We start from the raw sequence: 24,454 nt of genomic DNA on the forward strand, positions 1-24,454 counted from the left end.
GACAGCATTCTAAGGCAGATTTTTATTCAACCAACAGCATCATTCTGCAGAGTACTGAGCCTCCTATAAGTGAGCCTACTATAAGTAGCAGGAGTGTAATTTGCATGATTTGATTTGTGCTTTACTCACCAGGTGGGAAGGAAGTGAGTAAGCTGCTTCAGTCACTGCTGTGAAAATCAACCTATAATTTCCAGACCTTTGTTGTAAATAAAGGTCTTACTAAAATGGATATCTTGTTTCATGCAGTTCAGATCTTATTGCGGTGATAAAAAAATATGTTATGTGGGCGAAATTACCAAAATGCACTATATAGGCCTGGCACTATAAATAATGTTGGATAATGAATCTATGATATTTATGTGATTTATGTGAACTGTGGGGCAGCTGTAGAGGTTTGTTTCTGTCGTTTAGACTGTTAAAAGCTTGTTTTTAATCCTTGCTGTTTCCCCTCTGAAGGTATATGGATAACTTTGTGTATAGGAACGTTAGTGTGTTTGTGTTTGTTCTTTGTCTTCTGCCCTCAGTTATATCCTACAGAGAGGTGCAAGTTATGTTCAGGGACGTTTGGTTGGATCAGTGTCTTGTTTTCTCATGAGGGTTTATGCCAAGTGGCTTCTGGAGGTATCCAAGCAGTTTGGAAGTAAACACTCAGTTATATGCAACGAAGAAATTTCTGCTTTTGAACAGTTTAGTTGTGAAGGTCACTTCACCATGCACTGCTGATTTCTGGCTCAGAAATAGAGATTTTATTTCAGAAAGGAATACATCTCCGGTAAAGAAAAAAAAATTAATGGTGTTCAAATTCTCTCCTCATTTGGAATGCTAGTTTTTTTTATCTTAACTCTAACTAAACAAAACTCATAAAAGAGAAAACAAAAGGCATCAAGCTCTAAGCATCTTGCTCCTGTGAGCGAGAACTAGCGTTGAGTTAAAGTGTTAACTCTGTGTTTTATAAAGTATTATATTAAGTATTTTATCAACACACAGATTTGAATAGAAGAATCTTTCAAACCAAACTATTATAACAAGTTATACCATTTAAAAACAATCCATCATGAAATGTATGAATATTTTATATTTTTATTACATATTTTTTGTTACTTTCCACATTTAATGTTCTCAAAAACAGCCTTGTATCCAGACCTTTCAGTGTAGGAACCAGTGGCATCATAGTGGTCTAACTGGCTGCTGTGGGACTAAATCAAATTTCAGCACGTCTGAAATCATTTTCTCAACAAAAAAAAGCAACAGAGTAATTCAATCAGAGCTTTATGGGAAATGTAATATGAAGTGTATGGAATGAGGCCAAGAAAGAGACGTGGAAACAGGGTCATTGATAATTAAACAGGCAAATTTGAGATTAATTAACACACACTGTGTGTGTTTGATGAGGAATGTGATGATGAAGCACTTTGGGCTCAGTCTGAGGATGATTGACAGCAGCAGGGACAGCGCTCAGACTGTGATGAGGACAGATAGACAGGGAGGGAGATGAAAGGTGGAGAAAGACGCTCGTGATGAAGTGGAAAAAGTCAAGTGTTGGAGGGAACGATGTGTACACTGCCACTTCAGTGTGTGTGTTTGTGAGCTCCTGTCTGTGAGTTCTGAGGGTTTGAATGTTTTCTCAAGCGAGGCTCTCTCTATCTCTCTCAGCCTTAACAGAATCCCCCCTCCCCTCCTCGCCTTTTCTCGCTTTCTTCTTTGTCCCTTCGCCCTGTTCCTCTCTCTCTCTTTCTCTCTCTCTCTCTCTCTCTCTCTCACCTCTCTCTCTCTCTCTCTCTCACCTGTCTCTCTCTCTCTCTCTCTCTCTCTCTCTCTCTCTCACTCTCTCTCTCTCTCTCTCTCTCTCTCTCTCTCTCTCTCTCTCTCTCTCTGTCTCTCTCTCCCTCCCCTCCAATCCTCTCTCCCACCAGGGCTTGTTGAGCAGTGGGCTGATATGTCGCTCTTCCTCTGCAAATCTAATTGGAGACAGGCTTTCATTGGCATGACATGGAGATGAGTTGCCAAATCCTTTCAGCCCTCCTGCTCGAGGCTCGCTCCCCTCAGCTCTCCTACAGCACAGCACACTGATGCAGCAGCCCCAGAAACAGGCTCTCTACATCTCAGGGCTCCACAGAATCGTCCATAACAATCTGAGCTAAATCAAACCCGCTAATGCTCCCTGTCTTAATGGGTTTAAATCATGCAAGCAGCCCCTGACACTTCACTGGCAGACACGTTTCATTTAAAACAACACTGTCAGGATGAGTCCTGGAAAAAAAACACAGAAAACTTTATTTACATAGTCTAGTGTGTGCATAAACATGTTGTGCATTTCTGTTATCCGCCGGGCTTTCAGTGAGTTCACTCAGAGTGTGGAGTCACGGTCTGAACTGGAGGTTGTACTCGTGTAAGGCAGCTCTACAGTACCTGAGGGAGCAGGAGTCAGACACAGAGGTTTGTGTTACTAAGCCGGCTCTCTGGTGCCATATCTGCACAAAGGTTGAATATAGCCTCCCAAAGTGAGTCACTCCTCTAACAGGTCTTTTTTGGGAGGCTAATTCACACAGCGAGCTGCTGCAGATTCAGTGCCACTACCCCTGGACTATTTTGAGACTCCTTTGCTGAGGCTGAAACCACAAAGTGGCGTTTGATGTGACTCAGGATGGGAAAGAAACAGTGTGAAGTTGCAAGAGGGAAGCTTTGATTGGTGATATAAAGACACAAAGAATAGTGACAGTAATTCATTAAGTGGTCACGACCCACCACAGAAAACAAAGGAGACTTGAAAGAACATCTGTTGAATATGAAACACTCAAAACCTTAATCTTGAATTAACACCATTTTCTGTTTTATTTGAGTATTGAAAATTAATCCAAGCCAAAAGCAAAAAATAAGTTTAAAGCAACTCAACTACCAAACCAGTTTCTACCACAATTCTGAGGAATGTACTGGTCTACATGCTGTAAGTGAACGTTTTTTTAAAGATAAAAACACATAAACACAAGGCCAATGACAATAATCGTCTTGTCTCTGGTCACTTATTGGGTTTTGTGCAAGTTTTGGGGAGCATGCATGCAGTCAAACCCATTTAGTGTTGTCTCAGACAGAGTTATGTGTCTTGAACACTTCTTCAGTCCTCATCGTACTGGTTTTTCCTCTGTTGTCTGATTGTTATGATTTTTTTTGGAAACAATGCATGCTTGCAAGCAAAACAAGGCTTAAATTCAGACATATTTACTAAGACACAATATTATTCCTTCAGCCTGATGTATACATCTGCGTCAAGTCTACACTGTAGTCCTGTACCTACACAGAAGCCTACAGAATTTGAAACTGGTGATTTTACCAGCATAGAAATTGCACTTCCAGCTAGCGTTTAGGTGGATTATTGCAGAGCGAAGCAGACACTTCAATACAGCAATATTGGAAACGCTAAAGCATCGCCACAGTCCTTAGTCAACTCAGAAGCATAACCAAGGCATCGCTGTCTGTCGTCAGCTTGATGTTTACTTTTTGCCTGGGACCATCAGCTTTTCCTTGTTTATAATGTTTTAAAAGGGTTTTATCAAGTGCTGTATGCTGCTGTAATGAGTCAAGCTGAAACCTTCAAAACTCAGGAGATTACAATATTACAAATTGATACCATCATTTATTTACACTCCTTAATGTTGTTTCTTTATCTTTATAAGAAATATACATTTGTAACAGCTGCTGCCATTAACATCTAAGTTTTTAGAGTGTTGAAGAGCTGTTATCATTTTATTTGACATGTGTCGAGTTGAAAACAAAAAACGGATGTGTGTTGAAGGTAACAAAATGCACGTCTTTCCATCACTCCTTTTAAGCCTGCATTATGTTAGAGCTCATGTGATGAATATTTAACTGGTTTTGAAATAGAATGAAATGGATTGTAGTGCCCCTTTGTGAGCTAATAAATCAAATGAGACCATCAGCAACAAGATTAACTTTTGCTTTAGAGTAATATATAAAGTGCATAACCACTGCCACAGCGTAGGTGTCAGATATGACCATTAACAGCACAAGAAATAACTTTGCTTTACTTTTTACAGGACAAAACCTCACAATGAGTTATTTATTCAGCACGAACAGATATTTTCTCACAGGACCTTTACTTAAAAATAAGTAAATCCATTAAAGATACAGTAGTAGAAGTTTCATTTACAAATCAGGGCTCGCCCTTCAGTGAACACATGATGTCAGGAAGGGCTGTGAGCTGAGCAGTTGTTGAGTTGAGTTCACCTTGTTTCAGGGTTATCAGCTTATATTTCTGGTAATGATTTAGTGTCAGAGTCAGGCCATATGATCCATCATGTCCACACAGTGCTAGTAGAATTTATCTGTTTAGAAAGACAGTTTTTTTTTTTAATTGCACAAATTTCAGAAGGTTATTTGATATCAGACGATACTCTTGTCTTTGTGTTAGATTTGGTAAAGGGATGGAAAATGGAGTCAGACAAGCTCTTGAGTTATGTGACGTATTAATTAGTGAGCACAGAAATAAGTTTACATTGAACAAGCTGCATGATTTTTAATTTCCTCAGATTAATGATAAGAAGTGTGTTTATTTTACAATCAGATTTGATCAGTGTTTTATCGGACATAATGTTGTGTGCTTTAAGAAAGCTAGAGTCCAGCTTTTGTTTATTTCTAAACTCTCCTTTATGTAACAGCCACAGAAACATATTCACAGTGGTCAACCTGCAGTCCCTCCAGTCATTTCTCACACTGTTTAACCAAGTCTGACAGCACAAATAACAAACTTTAACCCATCTCAAAGATGGTAAGGTGCAACCTTTATAAAAAGAGACATGGAAATAAAGCTTTAAAATTAGGTGAAGGCCTCTTTCCTGGGCTCATTGTTCAGCAGTGTATGATGAGAAATGACAGGCAGGGAAACAAGTAGGCACGAACACGGGCAGCTCACGTAATGATGAACGCAGCCTGCAGCCTGCAGGACACTTCACACCTCTGTGATATGAACTAATAGAGCTGGCGGACATAATGTAAAAATGGAGAACAAAGAAGAAAAAGATACAGTGAGGGTGTGAGGAAAAAAAGTAACACTAATACCCTGTGAATAAAGGACAGAAATTAAATAGGGCTGATTTGGATATGAAAGAGAAAGTACAATGAGACGATGATTAGCTGTAATCTAAGAAGGAGAGAGTGAAGTAACCTCACCATCCGTCTGAATTGCAGGTTTAGGTCTCACAAGTGATTAAACCTCTCAGGGGCCGCTTTCAGAGAGAAAGAATCAGGAGGGAGCAATAACGAGATGAAGAAAGAGTTTAGGGGTTAAAAGGAGAAATGAATACTTAGTGAATAAGTGAGTGATATAAAACAGGGGGAAAACAGCCTTAAAATAGCTTTTCTCACAGTTTTTTTTAACATAGTTAGTAACTCAGTTTAGGTTCAAGCTTCAGATAAGTCATTGCCGCAAAACTATTAGTGATACCAGAGATCTTAATTTTGTTTTGATGCGAAAATTATGTTTTAATTTTGTTTATGATTTCTGTCCCACAATTCCTAACATATTTAATTTTCCGAACATGAGACTATTCATTGGAATACTTCTATCGTAAATCTAACTTATTGTAGGTCACTTGAAATTACTGTTAGCACTGCAATGATAATTTCAGTGTAAGGTTAAGGTTTGGGAAGACTTCCCTGCCTCTCTCTCTCTCTCTCTCTCTCTCTCTCTCTCTCTCTCTCTCTCTCTCTCTCTCTCTCTCTCTATCTCCTCTCTCCTCTCTCTCTCTTCCTCCCTTATTTCCACTGCTGCCAATCCCTCCGCCATCACTTGACACTGCACTGTTATTACCTCATTACAGTGAAAAGTAGGTAACAGATCATTCCTGTCCCTGGAGGAAGAGGGGGAGTTGTGCTTTGATGTTGAGTGGAGGTAGTGCACCTCACTCGAGGAGCGCTCAGCTTCCTGCATGCTTACTTACTTGTGTGACGGATTGCACATGTGGATGGTTCCATGAATGTTTTGTGTGTGTCTGAATGCAGATGAACACATACATGCATAAATATACGGAGAGTAGCAGTGCATGCAAGCATCAGTTGATCTTGAAGGCACATGTAGACAATCACTGGACTTTTTAACCCAACCTTTTATTTTAAATTCAAGACTCCTGAAGTGAATGAGTGAATGATTATTCATTGAAGAGCAGCCACTGTATTGCTCACTAATCAAGCTGTGACATGCAGAATGTCGATTGATTGATTTTACCACTTTACACATTCATTGTGTACGCTGCAGAGGAGAACAGCAAATGTGATGGATATAAAACCCAGAGGATAAGCTGTTTTGACATGCTTGCCATCGTCTATTACTCAAGTAAATCCATAAACTGTATAAAACATGGAAAAGATAAATTACCCCGTACAGTGTGTACACAAAATTTTTTTTTTTTTTTTTTTTTTTTTTTTTTTTTAATACTCTTTTTTATTGATTTTTCAATTTTATAAACACAAACATTGTAACAAAATAAAACAAAACACATAGAAAACATAAAAAGTCCCACCCCAAACTAACAAAGAGCGCTGCGCTGTACATATACACAAGACAAATAAGTAAATGAAAAGACGACAGGAGACAGGTAAACATAGAGCACATATAAAAAATAAATGAAAGGGCAAACAGTCCTCATCCTCCAGGCACATATGATAGGTTATGTCTTCAGCAAGAAGGAATGCAGTGGTTTCCAGATCCTCCAGAACTTGTCTGGTTTTTGATTAAGGTCATGAGTCAACTTCTCGAGAGGAATAAGAGCAGAGATCTGTGATATCCACATGTCAACTGAAGGGGCCTGGGGAGTAGACCACCGCAGTAAAATACATTTTTTGGCCAGAAACAAAAGAATTGTCAACAAAGACGTAGTGTCCGAGTCAAAGGAATTGTCTGGAGCGTGATTAAATAGACAGAGAGAGGGAGTCAGCAAAAGCTGTTTACCAATCGCCTTCTGGATCACAGAGTGAACTTCCCTCCAGAAAGTTTGAATGCGGTCACAAGACCAAAACAAATGAATAACTGTACCTTTATGTATATTACATTTAGAACAAAGATTGGAAGTGTCAGGGAACATTCTCTGGAGGCGAACCGGTGTGTAATAGGTTCGGTGAAAAAATTTAAAGTTCTGTTCATGAATAGAGATTGAGGTACATTTAGGAAAAAAACTGCTACAAATTTTGTCCCAGTCCACATGATTAAATGTCACCTCCAGGTCGCGCTCCCATAACGACTTCAGAGGGTCATAGCCTGAAGAATCAGAGTAAAGTAGTGAAGTATAGATCTTGGAAATCAGTCCTTTAAGCGATTTTGCCAGCGTTACAATGTTTTCCAGCTCTGACAGTCTCACAAAAGTTTTTTGAACCAGGTTGTTCACTTGTTTAATGTTGCATTTCATTTTGAAATGGGCATCAGTGGAACTCCTTTGGCTTTTGCAGCCAGCCTCAAGTGGACACTCAAGGAACTGCATTTTTTTGCACTTCCCGTTGGCCTCATATTTCATCACCATTTGATGCCACTTGGCAGCACCAAAAAGTTCACAATTTGAATGACTTTTACTTTAGTTTTTAATAATATATTATTTTTTCATAGCTAATATTAGAACACAAACAAGTCTATTTAAGCAGGTGCATTTTAAGAACTTGCAAAACATTGGCATGATAGCATTGCCATTGTTAGGACATCAGCATGTTGATGTTATCATTTAGATCAGAGAACTGCTGTGCCTATTTAAAGAATCACACAGCTGCTGGTGTGGCTGTAGTCTCCTCACTTTGGATACTGATAAGCTAACTGCTTTCCCAGTGCCAGTCTCTAAGCTAAGCTTCATCCTGCAGCTTTATAATACGAAGACATACTGTAAGAAGTCCATTAATGTTCTCAACTAAATCTCTTACAAATTCCCAGAAATTGGAATGTGTATGTGTAAGTTAAACATCTGTATATTTCTGTAGCTGTGTGCTATGGAATAGTTAAACAGATTCCATTGAGTCAGCACTACACAACACCTCCAGTCATCTCAGTCACCTTTTTAAAGTACTCTTCACTCTGCACACACAGAGGGTCCTGACATGATGCTGTTCTCATTACAGCCCCTCTACTACGTCCCCTGCGGTCACTATCATTCCTGAATAATGCGTCTTGACTTCTATGTCCTGTTGAGTTACTTGGAAGTTTAACATGGTTGACTGACCTTGACCAATCTATGGCACCAGACATCAGGCATCTCGCCCCAAGACTTCTTCTACTTCTAAATTTGTCTCGTCTTCCTCTCTCCTTGGAGAAAAATAAATTGAAGGATATGTCTGTCCTCACATATGGCTGCTTGCATTTAATACAACTGAACCAGGTGGTCGTCACTTGTTATTCTCTAGGCAATGTGCTAACATGGCTTTTAAATTGCCCTTTGATAATAAATTTGTTTATTTTCCATTATTCAAACTAGTGAAAACTTTTAAGACACTGCATAGAAGCAAACACCTCTGATTAATGCATTATAAATACCATAGATGGATGAAAAACATCATACTGTAGCATATTACTCAGCGTAGAGAAAAACAACAGAGAATGCACACACTGAGCTATAAACAGGTTTATATTTGCTCCTGAGGCTCTCAGTAGCTGGACACGCTCCATAATCAGCCGTGGCCCACCTTCTAGTTCTCTCTCATGCTGTATGACTCATGACCTTGTTTGCTGATTGGCTACATGTCTCTGGTTTCCAGGACGACAACTCCATGTTTTTCCAGTTTGGCCCGTCCATCGAGCAGCAGGCCTCCGTCATGTTGAACATCATGGAGGAGTACGACTGGTACATCTTCTCCATCGTCACCTCATATTACCCAGGATACCAAGGCTTTGTCACCAAGGTAAACAAACATACGTAGACCCTTTAATAAATGTAAAATGCAGTATAGTTTACCTCTGGACATATAGCAGGATGTCTGTGTCACCAAGACAAATCCACTACCTTCACACAGGAATATTATCTGCAAAGACAAATGTATTCCTTTGACGCCAGGAACAGCAGGATACTTATTATTACTTATTAAGCTAATGGCAGAAGACATTTTCAGCCATGTATTCAAATTAGAGATCCACTTTCACTCTGGGTTCCAGGCACATTAGACGTTATTGCTTTTATCTTTTGGGGACTCATTAAAGAAGGTCAGAGCAGCACTGTGTTTTTACTTTGTTTTGTAACACTGAGATAAGATGTTTCTTACTTTCTGTTTTCTGTTTATTTCATCTTTACTTAGCTTGGACTGTTAAGAATTGATGAAATGATCCTAACAGGAGGAGCTATTTCTGAAGACATGCTCGTCTGTCTGGTTTCAAGCCATAACTTCAAGCTTTTTGAAAAAAATGATAAGGCTTGGCTCAGTCTGATATAAGTGGGTAGCAAGTTCCATTTTTCTGATTGCTTTAATGGAAAAAGCAGATTGGCTGAACACTTCTCTTTGAATGCAGCCCCTCAGTGAGGTTTCAGCCGCCTCCTTATCTCCAGGGCTGAGAACAGACTCTTAAAAGGGGATGGTATGAGATCCTGAGGAACTTTGAACATCAGACACACATCTTAAAAGAATCAATCATTTTTGAAAGTCGGCTAATTATATTTCTTAACATTATTGCAGAAATGGCAGTGTCTTTCCTTTGAACAAAGTTAAAGAAAAATCTAGATTAAACTGAAAAACATAAATAAGTTATCCAAATAGAGGTTGTAAATGTGAATGTTTACTGTATGTACTCCTGGGGAAAGTACCAGAGCGGTCAAATGTGCTTTATGTTTATTATACAACGTCTAATGTGTGCAGTCACATACACTGGTTTTGTTTACTCTCCCTGTTGCGCTGTAAATCTACATAAAATAAATTGACAAAGAATATGTTGAAAACAAACTCTACCCCCCAAAAGAGGAAATTATGAGAAGAGCTTTTCTAGTTTATACAGGTTTTTTTTTTTTCTTGAACTATGTCTTAAAAAGTGGGATAGTCTTATACTTGAAGTTTAGTAATTTAATGCCAAGACAGTGGGCAGCGCCACTTCTCTGTAAAGCGAGTGTAGCCCTTATGACTAAGGCCAGACGTCACTCGTCACTACAGCGCCAGGATGATGAAAGGTGAAGAGACATGATGACTGGAACAAAGTAGCACAGAAGTAGGACAAGTTAACCAACAGCTTAGGCAGTTATGATGCCTTTTTTGAGAAAACGGTTATCAATGCAGCAGAGACATTAAACAACTGTCAAACAGCCAAGAAATAAAATGTCACTGAGTGCATATGCTAAAAATGTGCGTGTGAGTATGTCAAAACAGATCAAAGGTAAGCCCATTAGCAGACCTGTCATCCATTCAATACACGTCAGGTAGTTTGAATTTGTAAGGTCTTTAAATACAGATACCACAAGTGCTTAATTTACATACTTGATCGGGGTTTACCTCCTTTAAATATGACAAATCCATTTTAAAAGGTATTGAAAATGTTTTGATCAACTTTTTTTCAATGTGATTGTTTCATTATATCAATTAATAGTGTTTTCTCTATAAAACAAGATTTGGTCTTTAAAAATTATTATTTTTCTTGGGGCGCAGTTGGCCTAGCTGTCTAAACGCACGCCCCATGTACAGAGGCTATAGCCCTCATTGCAGAGGTCGAAAGTTCAATTCCAGCCTCGACCATTTACTGCATGTCCTCACCCACTCTCTACTCCCCACATGTCCTGTCTCTCTTCAGCTGTCCTATCCAGTAAAGGCTAAAATGCCCAAAAATATAAATTTTAAAAAATAATAATTCTAAAGGCAAGTCTTGAAAAGGGGGGAGCGGGTCATCTCATAATTAGAGTGTTCTTATAGTTGGGTCATTAAGGCCCTTTGGTTTGGCAGCCACTTATTAGTAGCATCATAAATCTCAAAGCAGATCGATTGCATATAGTATCAAAGATTTGGTTACAACACCAATGAGTTCTGTTAAAGATATACTATGCATACAAATATTTCTTCTCCCTTTTACACAGCCTGAATATCTCCTGTTCTGATTTTCTCAAGGAATTGCCATTACTCTGCGACCCTGAAATACAAAACAAGAAACACTAGTCTTTCATCTAAAAACGTCATCTACACAAAAGGGATTTGTAATCCAAAAAAATCACTTATTGCTGCACATAATCTGTGAACTGTGAGTGGTTCTGCTTGTAACAAATAAAACAGACACCATTATCCTGCAAGTTTCCTCTGTGTGCGTGAAGATATAGCCTGAAGATTTAGGAAAAGAGATTACCTAATCTTGCTCTTTGCATTTGAAAAAACTCAACTCCCAGTAGATGTGTTAAGAAAGAACAGTTTTGCTATCTGGGAGCTGGAGGAGGAGACATCTCAGTTAGTTTGGTTCCAGAATCTCTCCTTAACAACTCCCCTGTAAGTGTGCAGCCTACACTTTAAAAAAAAAATCACATATCCCTCTCCTTTCCCATCCAGGTCCGCAGCACCATCGAGAACAGCTTTGTGGGCTGGGAGCTGGAAGAAGTCCTCCATTTGGACATGTCAGCGGATGACGGAGACTCTAAGATCCAGAACCAGATGAAAAAACTGCAGAGTCCAGTTATTCTGCTCTACTGCACAAAGGAGGAGGCCTACACTATCTTTGAGGTGGCCCATTCTGTGGGTCTCACAGGTTATGGCTACACCTGGATCATTCCCTCACTGGTGGCTGGAGATGCAGACCATGTTCCCTCTGTCTTCCCTACAGGTACACCCATTTGCCCGGATCTCTTATTAATTGTCTTCACTCACCGGCTTTGTTGTTATCAGAATGATAGTGGACAGGTTCAAAGGTTGGTTAACCACAAATTATAAATGATGCTTTTCTCAATCACTGCCACTGTTCAGCAGCTCACGACTTCTTCTATGAAAACATGTCTCTCAGTCAGCCTCAAACCTCAGGACCTAAACAAGTGAGCATTTATCAGACTAGTCAAATATGTGACGCATCAAATTTGTCTTTTTAAAACCAGCTTCACACCTGTAGTAGGGTTTGATTTCAGATGTGATATGCTCAATGTTCAAAACCATGTCTAAACTACAGCTACAGAATGTTTTTCTGCAAATGCTCATTCAGAGCGACATGTGAGATTTCAATCATTAATTTTATTATTTTGATAATAATATTGACAAATTAGACCAGAAGACCTCTCTCTCTCTCTCTCTCTCTCTCTCTCTCTCTCTCTCTCTCTCTCTCTCTCTCTCTCTCTCTCTCTCTCTCTCTCTCTCTCTCTGCTCTCTCTCTGCTCTCTCTCTCTGCTCTCTCTCTGCTCTCTCTCTGCTCTCTCTCTGCTCTCTTTCTGTCACTAGTAGGGCAGTAATAGTTTTGAGACCTCTGCATGCTCCTGCATGGTGAACTATCTTATTTCTTTCAGCTGGAAATGTACATACAAACACCTTGATTGATTTAGTGACTTGATCTGAAGGGATAAAGCCTGGTGCATGGACATCTTTACACTGCATTATGCCGTTATGCTTTATTTCTACGAATAAGGTGCTGTCTGACTTGTTTTTGTTTTTTTTGCTGTCAAACTCTTTTTAACCATGAAGAAATTCTTACAGACATGTCCTGGTTTCTTCACAGTACTCGTAATTTTCTCTCAGAATCATATCCTCAATAGTTTATGGATTTTAGGGTGCTCCTCTAGTCAGGGACCCTTTTTGCATTTGATTATATCTCCACTGATTTCTTATCATTTGCCTGAAACGAAAGGCTCTTTGTCACTGTCTCTTCCATGAGTGACATACACTCAATCAACATATATTTTAGAGCCATAGCAGTCACTACTTAGATTACCCGCTCTAATCAGTTTCATGCAGTGAGCGTCACAGATTAGAAATATGGAAAAAGAAGGAGCTGAATCCAGATTGATCAGTATCAGCAGGTATCCTTCGTTTAATTGTTATCATATCATTCCATCACTTCACAACAGTAACAAGAACATCATCCGTCTTCTGCTTGATGTTATTCACTGACCTCTGTAGTTATCATAAGAAGTCACATGTCAAACCAGAGGTGCAAATTCATGCAATCAGACTGCACTGCTTTCATGTTTTTTATTGAAACACTGAACTCTATGTGATGTGTTTCAGTGCCAAGGTTTCAAAAAACTTTGTGCTGAAATGTGGGCACAAGTGACAGATGGGCATGTTTGCATATGCAAATTTTCTCCTGGTGTATTTGCAGTACATTGTGCCAGTCAGTGCTGTGTGCATACTGATTCCTGATAACCTTGGGTAAGGAAGTTTGTTTGTTTGGGAGTCCATTTTGTCATATATGAGAATTTTATGTCAACTTATTGTGCGACAACCCACATAAATGTGATATAAATGTGGACTGCAAAGCTCTACTTTTATGTTCTGGATTTGAGTCCCTATAACGGTCTGAGATTTAGCCTCTCTGGGGTCCATCATTAAGAAAATTCTCAGCAATGTTTTGAAAATATCTCTCCATGGAATCAGGTCAGGCAGGATATAGACCACTTTGTCATTTTGCAGAGAATTTTCAAGCATTTTTGAATCAGATAATTTGAAGCGTTTATTCCTGTAGTTTCATCTGATTGTACAGGTGAGACAGAAAACCATAATTTATAGTGTGTAAAAAAAGAAATAACAAGGCTGCCTGAAAGTGCAGCTTTGCCTTTATAAAAAGATTGATGGTGCAGTTTCCAGGAGTGAACATATCTTCCAAACAAGTGGCTGAAAACGACCTGAAAACACAGCTGTTTATGGGTGTAAGGAATGGGTGCTGACATTTGATAGCCAGCAGTTCCTAATGCTTGGAAAATTCAAGATCACAAAATGAGCAGAATCCTAATTTGAAGCAGTTTTTGCATGTTTTTAACCTCTACAAGTATTTGTTTTAGAAACAGCAATGTAAATAGCTCCACAGTTGCAACTAAATATTGTAGGTGTTATTGCACTCTTAATTTTGTGTTAAACCTCCTTTCAGCCTATTTCTAAAATGCTTTCATTTCAGAGAATGTTTTCCCCCTTTGGATATTTTTCATTGCACTCTGCCTCTGCCTATTCGTGTCTACCCTCTCTTCCTCACAGTTACTGCCTCTCTCTCTTCCCTTTCACCGTTTCTTTCTACTTTTTTCTTCCCGCTTTGAAAATATATCCCTTCTACTCACCTCACACTATCTCTCTCTCTTTCCTAGGGCTTATCTCAGTGTCATATGACGAATGGGACTACAACACTGAGGCCAGGGTACGTGATGCAGTGGCTGTCATTGCCACAGCAACCTCCACCATGATGCTGGACCGGGGGCCACACACACTGCATAAGTCAAGCTGCATGGGGACACCGGACAAAAAGAACGCCAACACCGGTCATTCCAAGGAAATACTGAAGTGAGTCAATCCTGGGTGGAATGGGTGGTCAGGTCAATTAGTGCAGAGGGTTCATGTGTCAACAGAATCCTGCCCTCAAACGATATCTGCCAAATTGTAGTTTGCTGGCTTTAGTGAGACATGATAAGCCTGCCAGGCTTTGGATTTCTGAGGCATTTCACTTTGGGCTACACAAAGTTAAGATTTGGGGCCTTTGTTCACTTACAGCGTTGTTTTATGCGGGCAGTGTCTATTTTGGCATGATAACAAGAGTTGTCCTGAAGCACTCCTGCTTCCCTCAGGGACTGCTGAGCCTGTTTCAAAATGCTCTGTATGCTTCATATTTGCATTCATTCAATCACATTTTACAAAGAAAACATAAAAACAATAGAAATCATGTCATAGTGTTAGCAGCAGCTCTAGACCAGAAGATTATACCCTCTAAAAAAATAGCGTGGTTAGCTACTAGAAATGCTAGTATGGAGTATTTCATTATGTTTGAGAGGTTACAGGTTTCATTCAGAATATTGGTGTGATGTTGTCCATCGTTTTTCAGATTTTATAGTAGTACTTTTCTCTGCTCCAGTTCTGATTTTTAGTAACTTGCACATCAGAAATGGCAGCCACAGCTGTGATGGATTCTGTTGATAGTGTGATGTGTTTACTTAAGTCCTTAGTTATTCCTCATCCTTAAATTTGGAAAAGTGAAGCGTACTGTTTGAAAACATGGTGATTAACACAGTAATCTAACCATGGATTGCTTGGCCAGGTAGGTACTTTTGATGCCAAGCATGGAAACCATTCAAGGATTATGTTTGAACCACAAAATTAATTCCTAATAATATACCAGAGCCACAAGGACAAACCACTGGCAGCACTGTGGGAAAAGAATAAATGTGAATTCTTTGAATGACTGCTGATTCCTCACTTAATAGATACATTATGTAGCTATCAAATTATACTTGAGTTCCTTTTTTCTTGTTAAAACCAAAACATTAAGTTAGCTGTAGACCAAGTTTTCAACCACTGCTTTTTCGTGTTATTCTTACACAGTAGCTTGGTGAAATAGAGGTGTTGCAGGTCAGTTGAGTGAGGGTCAAAGGCTTTTTGATAAAAGGATTAATAATCCTTCGCAATAAAAGGGTTGTACTTTGCAGCACAGAAGCTTTGTTTTAGGAGTTGTAACTTCAAGTATTTTTTTAAAAAACCAATTATTTTGATTAAAGAAATGCTTTGAGCTGAAACGGTCTATGAAAAATAACTTTCCCTTCTGAAAAAGTATGTCAGATAAAAAAGCGATGAACCATGTTCATCCTGTTTTAAAGGCTTTGAAATGTATTTTGAGACAGAAATGAGCTGAGACTCGTACACAAAGCAAAGAGATGGGCTGAATAAGAGCAGGTAAAATCTTTTTTGATTCATGTGAGTCATTGCCAAATGAACTGGTCGGCAAAATAACAACAAAAATAAAGACAGCTTGGCTTTTAGTATCAAGTGTGGATGAAAAAAATCCACAATAAGCTAAAAGATATGCAAGCACACGGACACATGGATTACAGCAAGGATATACAGACGCACACAGAAATGCGACACATTCCCAGAGGAGAAGCAGAATTTGTTTAATTATTGAATAAAAACATAAAACACAAAATGGAACGAGACCCTCAGACTTATAACAACATGGCGTCTTATCTTTAGCTTAACCCACAGCGATCATTAAACGAAAACATCCTTCTTTGACTCTTCTTCTGACCCTGCTTGCGTTGCCTTTTTTTGGCGAATTGCAGAACAAGCCTGAGTATTCGTATTCAATAATTAATCCCCATTTAACTTCATAGGGCATGCTGTTACTGCTCAAATTGATGAGAGATTCCACAGCTAATTGAATGCTCGGGGACAAGAGGATTAATGAAATAAGGAGCCAAAGAACAAAAGTGCACACAGAAACACACACACGTGTTGTTATAGCATGACATTTACTAACAGCTCTGTAGGGCTTACTCTAATGAAAGCATATAATTACTGCTATCATTTTAAAAAAAATAAGAAAGCTCACATTTTCTCTGTTTTCCTTCATATTTTTACTGTCAGTTGAGTTTAAGAAATGCAAAAAGTAAGGAAATGTTATGCAATCTCCCAAGCCACTACAGAATTCATCTTCAAGTTGAGGTTGATATATCACTGTAAATGCTTGCATTGTACACATGTTTCTGTTTTTAATGTCAGGGGCACTTGTGCGTGCCGTCTAGGATTCTGCCACCAACAGGACTGCGATAACAATAACAACACAGCCATGAATATTTCAGTCCCCACTGGGCACTATCAGACACAGGGTTAGCTCTCAATCATCCTTCAGGCACACACCTGGGATGCTACTCTGCTGTGTGTGTGTGTGTGTGTGTGTGTGTGTGTGTAGGGATGTGTAAGAGGGAGGTGTGCTGGGTTGAGTGTGTTTTTCAAGCAGCCATTCAATTTTTCTCCATTCGACTGAGTCAAGGTAGAGAATTTGGATCGCCTGGATTTTGGTTGTGACCCTTGAGGGAAGACAAGCTAACACACTCACACTCACACACACGCACACATAATTCCACCTATTCCATCCTCACACCCCCAGAGACTGAAGTAATAATATGACCATATGTCTCTGCATGGTCCTATATAGCTACAGGGCCCCAGTGGGCTGCATGCATGCAGAGTGAGCATGCTATCCTGTCAGCACTGATGGACGGAGATGGGAGGCCCCTGTGAGTCACGCTCTCAAATCTGTTAAGGGGCTGCTTGACCTTATGGGGCACACACGAACACATTCACACTCATGAAAATGTATATACAAAGCATTTGCTCACTCCAGCACAGACAAACATGAGCAGAGCTCTAGAGGCTTTCCATCGTTTCCTTTTAGACGGTGAGGACAACAACGCCAGGATAATGAGAAAATGAGCTGCAAGTGGTTTTGAATGAGGCACTAAGGGGCTTGTGAGTGTGTGTGTGTGTGCATGCGTGTGTGTGTGTGCGTGTGTGTGTGTGCGTTCAGATCTTGCAGGGAAAGGGATGGTTTTTTTTCCATATATGTTTGGCTGCATATGTATGCTTGTATTCCAAACCCCTCTCAAGTCCCTGTGCTGCTATAAAATGCTCCATTGGTTTACATGATGTAAGAGCTGATTAGCATTATGTTGTGACTTTAGTTTCATGTGATCTGACGAGACATTTGTCTTCATTTCCGGGGGCCTCTAGTAGACTTCAGAAGAAAAACGTCTTCTCTTCAGGCAGTTTGACCCTCATACGTGCAGAGTGAGCATGTTACTCTCATCTGAATTCACCTTTTAAAGTATTTTTTCCCAAAGCAGAAGAGCAGTATTATAGCATTTCTTAACGGGCACAATAAAAGTGACTGCCTTATAAATCCTGGCTCTGTTTATTAGAAGGCAAGCAAGCTATTACATTGTGCTGCTGGGCATCTATGGTACCAATGACTGTCTCTTTTCAAAGGCTTCTGTTTGGAATGTAACTGGGTCAGAAATTCACACATCTCTATCCACAGCATGGCATGTCACTCAGTTTCTTTTCTTTTTTTACTTTCCTTTTCTGTGAAACTCTTTTACACCAAGGTCAGATCTGGAGCATGTGAATACCTAACTTTTTGTTCATGAATATTATTTTATTTTTAAACCTCTCCTTATTTTCCTTTGTGCTCTGTGATACTTCTGAAGCCATCCAATCTCATTGAAAAGCACCTCAATGCAAATCCAATTTTTAGTAAACAGTAGAGCAGTGATGGCTCTACCCCCAATGTTACTTCTTTCAGTTTTTAACAGTTGATCCCAGTTTTCATTATAAATAAATACATATTAAGACGGGAGATTTTTCAAGTTAAAGGAAGTAATTGCTTAAATTTAGCCTGGATTCACTCCTGCTCATTTTTGTCCTTCAGCCTCGTCCTTTCCCTTTGCAGTACTGATTTCAGTGAGGAATGCTAAAATCCCATAGAAATAAGCGATCAATATTTCATATGGCCGTCACTTAGTACATCTGCTCAGTGCATGTTCAGTGTTGTGTAACAGAATAACGACATGTTACTTTTATTAACATTTGATTTATAGTGGTTATTTGGAGCTATACACTCTGAATTCAATTTTTGATTATAACTTTAGTTTTTAGAGTATACAGTAGGGTGTAGAAGACTTGAAATAGCTTTATTTTGAAATTTAAAAAATGATTTTTACCATCAATAATTGCTTGTTGAAGGATACATTACTTCATTCAGTATAAACTTTGTAGGCTAGATGCCCAATCTAAAACAGCCACAGATGAAATACACATTCAGTATGCCACTTTCTCACACATAAAAGTAATTTGGGAGTAATTTGTGTTAGTAATTTTGTTTCAGAGATAGGGGAGTTCAAATAGGAAAGATTTGTTTTATTAACTTCCAGCCCTTTATGTTAAGTGTTTTTGCAGTTTTAAATTCTTGAACGGAAAAAAGCTGGAATCTGTTAAGCAGCTTCCTCTTACATAGTTGTGATTGTGTGTTTAAGTAGCTGAACAGATACTGAAAAAAAAATAACATGGCTTAGTTAAAGCTGGTGTAGGCAACCTTGGATAAATCAGTGAGAGTGACCTAGATTTGTAAAGTATCCAACCAAGATCATACAAAAGCAGTTCCTTGAAAATACAACCCCAACTCTAAAAGAATTGAGAAGCTGTGTGAAGTTTTTGATTGAAACATAATTAGATTCTAAAGTACAAAGCCTAATTTTGACTGAAAACCGTTCAAAGACAACAAATCAAATATTGAAACTGAAAAGTTTCGCTGTTTTATTGAAAATATATGCACTTTAGGAATTTGATGCCAGCAACACATTTTAAAACATTTGGAACAGGGGAAGATTTATGATTGTGTTGTATCACCTCTTGTTTTTAAGGCAATCTGTAAACATTTGGGATCAAAAGAGATCTTTTGCTTGAGTTTTGAAAGTTAAATGTTTTCCCACTCTTCCTTGATATAGGATTTCAGATGCTCAGCAGTTCGGGTCTCTGTTTTTTTGAGTCGTGATGCGCCAAATGTTTTCAACAGGTTACAAGTCACAACTGTTGGCAGGACAGTTCAGCACCTGGACGCTGTTAAAAAAACATGCAAAATGTAGGCATCTACTTTTGCCACTAAAAAGGCATTATTTGGATGGCAGCATATGTTGCTCTAAAATCTGTATTGTTCAGCATTAATGGTTCCATCCCAGTTGTGTAAGCTACCCATGTCATGGACACTAATGTATTCCCATACCCTCAGGGATTCTCACTTTTGAACTGTGTGCTGTGACCCCTCCCTCTTTGGAGTGTATAGTGTCCATGATTTCCAAAAAGAATATCAAGTCTTGATTCCTCAGAACCACAGGAAAGTTTTCCACTTCTGTCACACTTCAGTCCATTTTAAATTGGCTTGGCCCCAGAGAAGTCGTCAGCATTTCTGGATCATGTTTATCTTTGGTTTCCTCTTTGCATTGTACAGCTTTAACCTGCATTTTTGGATGCATCAATTAACTATGCTCACAGACAATTGTTTTGGGATGTGAATTAGAGCTCATGCAGTGATTTCCACTACAGAGTCATAACTGCTTTTAATGCAGTACTGCTTGAGGGCTTGAAGATCACAGCCATCCGGTACCAGTTATCAGCCTTGTCCCCTTAGTACAGAGATTTCTCCAGAATCTCTCAATCTTTTAATTATATCATATAGTTGATGAAATCCCCAAGTTCCTTAAGATTTAATGCTGAGTAACATTATTCTTGAATTGCTGAATATGTCTTTACCCAGTCTCTCACAGAGTGAAGAACCTCTTCCCATCTTCACTTCTGAGACTCAGCCTCTCTGTAATGCCCTTTTTATACCTAGTCATGTTACTAATCTGTTGCGAACTAATGTAATTAGTTGTGAGGTGTTCCTTTAGACATTTTTTTAGCATTGCATAACTTTTAAAATGGTTTGTTGTTCCTGTCGCAACTGTTTCAAAATGTGTTGCTGGCATCAAATTCTTTCAGTGTCCCAACTCTTATGGAATTAGGGTTGTTCATGAATGTGTGCTTCCTGAATGCTTATGGGGTGAGTTCACATGAGGGCTTGAAGAGTAGGAGGCTGTGCATCATTCACATTTCTAACTGTATCAAACTATCTCTCTTTGTGAACCTTGTGCAAGCAGCCAGCTAGCTTAGGATTGTGAAAAACTCTGGTCAGGCAATGATTGAACTGGCAAAGGACAGTTTCAACAGACACAGGAAAATATTGAGCTCTAATGATATTTAATGTTCAATATATCTTCTTTTAACAGATCCAATCAAATCTTACGAAAATGTATCAAAGGTTTGTCTACCTCTTTCTGCAAATGTCCAGCACATTTTCTTTCCAAGGCTTTTCTGACCTCTTGTTACGTCCTTCTTTAGCTTTTCATTCATAGGCCTCAAACATGAATATAAAGTGAGGTTTAAGAGCAATGGTGAGCACAGCTTTATTTAGTAACTGGTCATCAGCTGATCAATCAGGAGAAACATAGCTATTTCAGTATCCCTCTTGCATTTAAGTGCTTATTGTTCCTGAAAGATACTGAATATTATGTAATGAGTGTTTGTTTTGTTAAAAAATCACAACCTGCTGTCCTGCTCATTTGTTTTATTTAGTGAACTAAAATCTTGATAATTGATCTGGGGTTACAGAGTTACAGTGTTAGAGAAAAGTCCACATCAAATCTGATTATATTTGAGGTTTGCAGACAATGGAAGGTCAGTGTCCTAGCCTGTTGAGCCCCTGTTCACATTTATAAGGACAGAGTCTCCCTCTGATTCACTGCTCCCTCTCTGCAGTCTCCACGGGTAGCTGTCTGATGTCTCCCGCTCAGCAGGAGTCCTGGTGGGCTCAGATCACATGGAGCTCCTGTAGATTCTCTTATTAAAGGCAGAAGCTCAAAGAGATTCAGAGCGTTACATCTTTTCTTATGTGCAGTCCACTTCACACTGTGTCTGAATCTAAGCTGTCAGAGCTGTGCTAACAGCAATTAATAAGTTAATAAACAATAAATCACTACTTAGTTGGAATTAAAAGTTGGCAAAATTGACAAGGTTTTCAAGTTTATCCAATTTTGTTGGAAACTTTAGTAAACTCTTCAAGTTGATATTCATCGTGTATTCAAGATTTAGTCACTTGCTACTTCTAGGCACTTGAGATTGGCAGTGAAATTGAGATTTGATCAAACTAGTTGGCAGAAAATCAGATACCACACAAAAAGTTAAAATGTGAAAGATGCTTTGGACACCAAAACTCATCATGAACATGAAAATAACAAGGAAGACCTGTGACGAGTTAAAAACATTCCTACAGGGCGTCTTTTGCAAATTCTGCATGTTCATCTTTCAAACTCACTTGAGGTTCTCAAATTTTTTAATAATCGTTTAATATTTTTAAAAAATCTCATCTAAGGCATCTGAAAGTTTTCACTGATTTAAGTTTGTCATTAAATAACAAAAAACTTCTATAATAACATAAAAACATCCCATATAACATAAGAATGCAGAAGTGCCATTTTCCAGTAAACTGGGTGAAGCTCTGTGAGATTCAGATCTGGAGAAAAATGCAGAGACACTAAAGAATTCTGGAAGGAACCTCTAGGAAAACATAAACTAAAAATGAGGTCAAGTGCAAACTTTATAGGTAAAAGTAGAACATTTAGAACATGTCCGTACATATATCATATCTGACTAGAATAGCTACAGGAACTTTTCACAGTCATCAAATGGGTCTCTCTCCTTATGTCTGCAGAGGAGGTCGGGGAAACTATTTAAATAATCTGTGAACAGTTAGCAGTGACTATCGAATAGTACTTTTGCTCGAAATGCACATCCTTAGACTAAACTTATATTTCACAATGCACAAGCTTAACGTCATAGATATTTAAAGTAGCCCAAGTTGCAAATATTTAGTAAAGAGATGTAATCGAACAAATATTATGGGTTTCAAGATTTCTTTAATGTTAATGTAAACCTTGTTGCATCAGGCAACAGTTATTATAGTTTTGGTTATTTTTGGCTTACTCCTTCAACTCTATCAAACCATTGCTAATTTACAAAACCTACATCCCTACACCAAAGTGGTAATGCTCCCCTGGACACCAGATTTAAGGAAGTTCATAGAAGCTGTGAAAAGTAAAAAGATGTATTTTCCAGTGTTTGGCTTAATTGCATCTTGTGAACTCTTTAGGCACAGGATAAATACAGCAGACTTTAGTTTACATTTAATAGTCCTGTTCTCCAACTGTAAGTGAAAAGCTTTTGCTGCTCTGTCTAATTCGTTCCTGATTGAACCCTGAGTGGCTCAGCTCTTATAGCACATGTACACAGCCTCACCATACTTACCATATTCTATGGCCCTACACATTTTTCAGTTTCCTCCTGCTTCCTTCCTACAGCTCCTCTAATGTGTAGTACACATTTCATCAGAAACGGGTAACTCTTCAGAGGCAGGCCTTCTGCAGTCATCCCAGATTATGAGTCATCCACCCAAACCTGATACAGTATGTACGTGTGCGTGTGTGTGTATGTGAATATGCGTGCACAACAGACTTCCTCTCACAGCAGGGATATATATTTTAGCATCCCTGCATTGCAGTGACAGAGAATTTGTGACCCTGTTCAGCTTCTCTCAGAGATAAAAGAAAGTCAGATCACATGGCTCTGAAATACGTTTCAAGAGATTTAAGGGGAAAAAAAGAGGGATTGTGTCCATGCCATTGATGATTCAGTGTCTCTGTAACTAAAAAAAATGAATTCCCTACACAGCCTGTGATTAGTCGGGGAACAGTTGGTGAGCAAGGCGCACACAAGCGCTGCATATGGCTGTGATGAAGCCGCATGAGGCTCTGTTAGTCGTTCATCCTGGTAGTTTTTTTTTTCGTCTTTCAGCAGAGTCAGAGGAGGATTCTGACTGAGGGGATCAAATGGCACATAAAAGCTACATCCACAGAACAGGCATACAAATGATAAACAGAGCTGTAAACTCCCAGCATGCATCAGCCTTGGTAGAGGTGTGGTTTAATGTTCGAGCAGATGACATGTGATTGGACAAACTGCGAGGTGAGACATTGATCGGAGGGGAAGTGGGTAAACACTCAAGTTTAGACAGAAAAAAAAAATACTGCTTTTGCTGTCTCTCTTTTAACCAGCCTCTCTGGGGTGAGATTACTGTTCCCATGGCAATGCAGCTGATTGCATGAAAATTGCTGTGGTTGTGGGTGCCATGGCAACACATTACGTGACATTACACTGGTGTTCGGAGCCGCCCAGCTTCCCCATGTTGAGGTGGTCTTTGCGTACATGTGCACATGTCACACACACTCACACACACAGGCTGCCGCTGGTTACATGGGGCGTCAGGGCAGCAACTAGTTGGACCTCCTGAGCCTCCACCCACACCGCCTTCATCTTTGGGTTCCCTATTGAAAACAAGATTATGTTTAGGAGGCTAATCCTATGTTACACAGGAATTACAGCACTTCTAGCCAGCTAGTGTGCAGCACAAGGCATTTCATGGAGGCTTGAGTCATATTATTGACTTACTCAAAGCATGTAGCCTACTTAGGTGTGTGTGTGTGTGTGTGTGTGTGTGTGTGTGTGTGTGTGTGTGTGTGTGTGTGTGTGTGTGTGTGTGTGTGTGTGTGTGTGTTTGTGTGTGTGTGGTGTGTGTGTGTGTGTGTGTGTGTGTGTGTGTGTGTGTTTGAGTGTGAGTGTGTGTGTGCGTGCGTGCGTGTGTGTGTGTGCGTGTGTATGCGCTAGCGTGTGAGAAGGGATATAAATATACTTGAACACATTACAGATAGAGGCACTGAATGTACTAGTAGGAGGTACTTTGGATACTTTCTTGGGTAAGTTTTGTGCCCGTTGCTCATCTGTTGTCTGATTTTTTATATCCACTCATGAACAGATTTATTGCACTTTTTCACAATGTTGTTGGCTTGTTTAGATAATGATGGTGGGTTAAGATGTGCTTTTGACAAACCTGCACCCTCACATATATGTACTCTCA

General features: G+C 39.2%; 1 protein-coding gene across 1 annotated transcript in view; it reads left to right on the top strand.

The window, feature by feature from the left end:
* Nucleotides 1-24,454, top strand: part of grin2bb (glutamate receptor, ionotropic, N-methyl D-aspartate 2B, genome duplicate b) — a 105,647-nt gene that overhangs the window by 48,887 nt on the left and 32,306 nt on the right. The window contains 3 exon segments of the mRNA XM_034688991.1: nt 8,743-8,886; nt 11,491-11,761; nt 14,217-14,409. Of these exon segments, the coding sequence (XP_034544882.1) occupies nt 8,743-8,886; nt 11,491-11,761; nt 14,217-14,409 (608 nt within the window).

The sequence above is a fragment of the Notolabrus celidotus genome, chromosome 7, assembly GCF_009762535.1.
Source record: "Notolabrus celidotus isolate fNotCel1 chromosome 7, fNotCel1.pri, whole genome shotgun sequence".
In the NCBI taxonomy this organism is placed as follows: domain Eukaryota; kingdom Metazoa; phylum Chordata; class Actinopteri; order Labriformes; family Labridae; genus Notolabrus; species Notolabrus celidotus.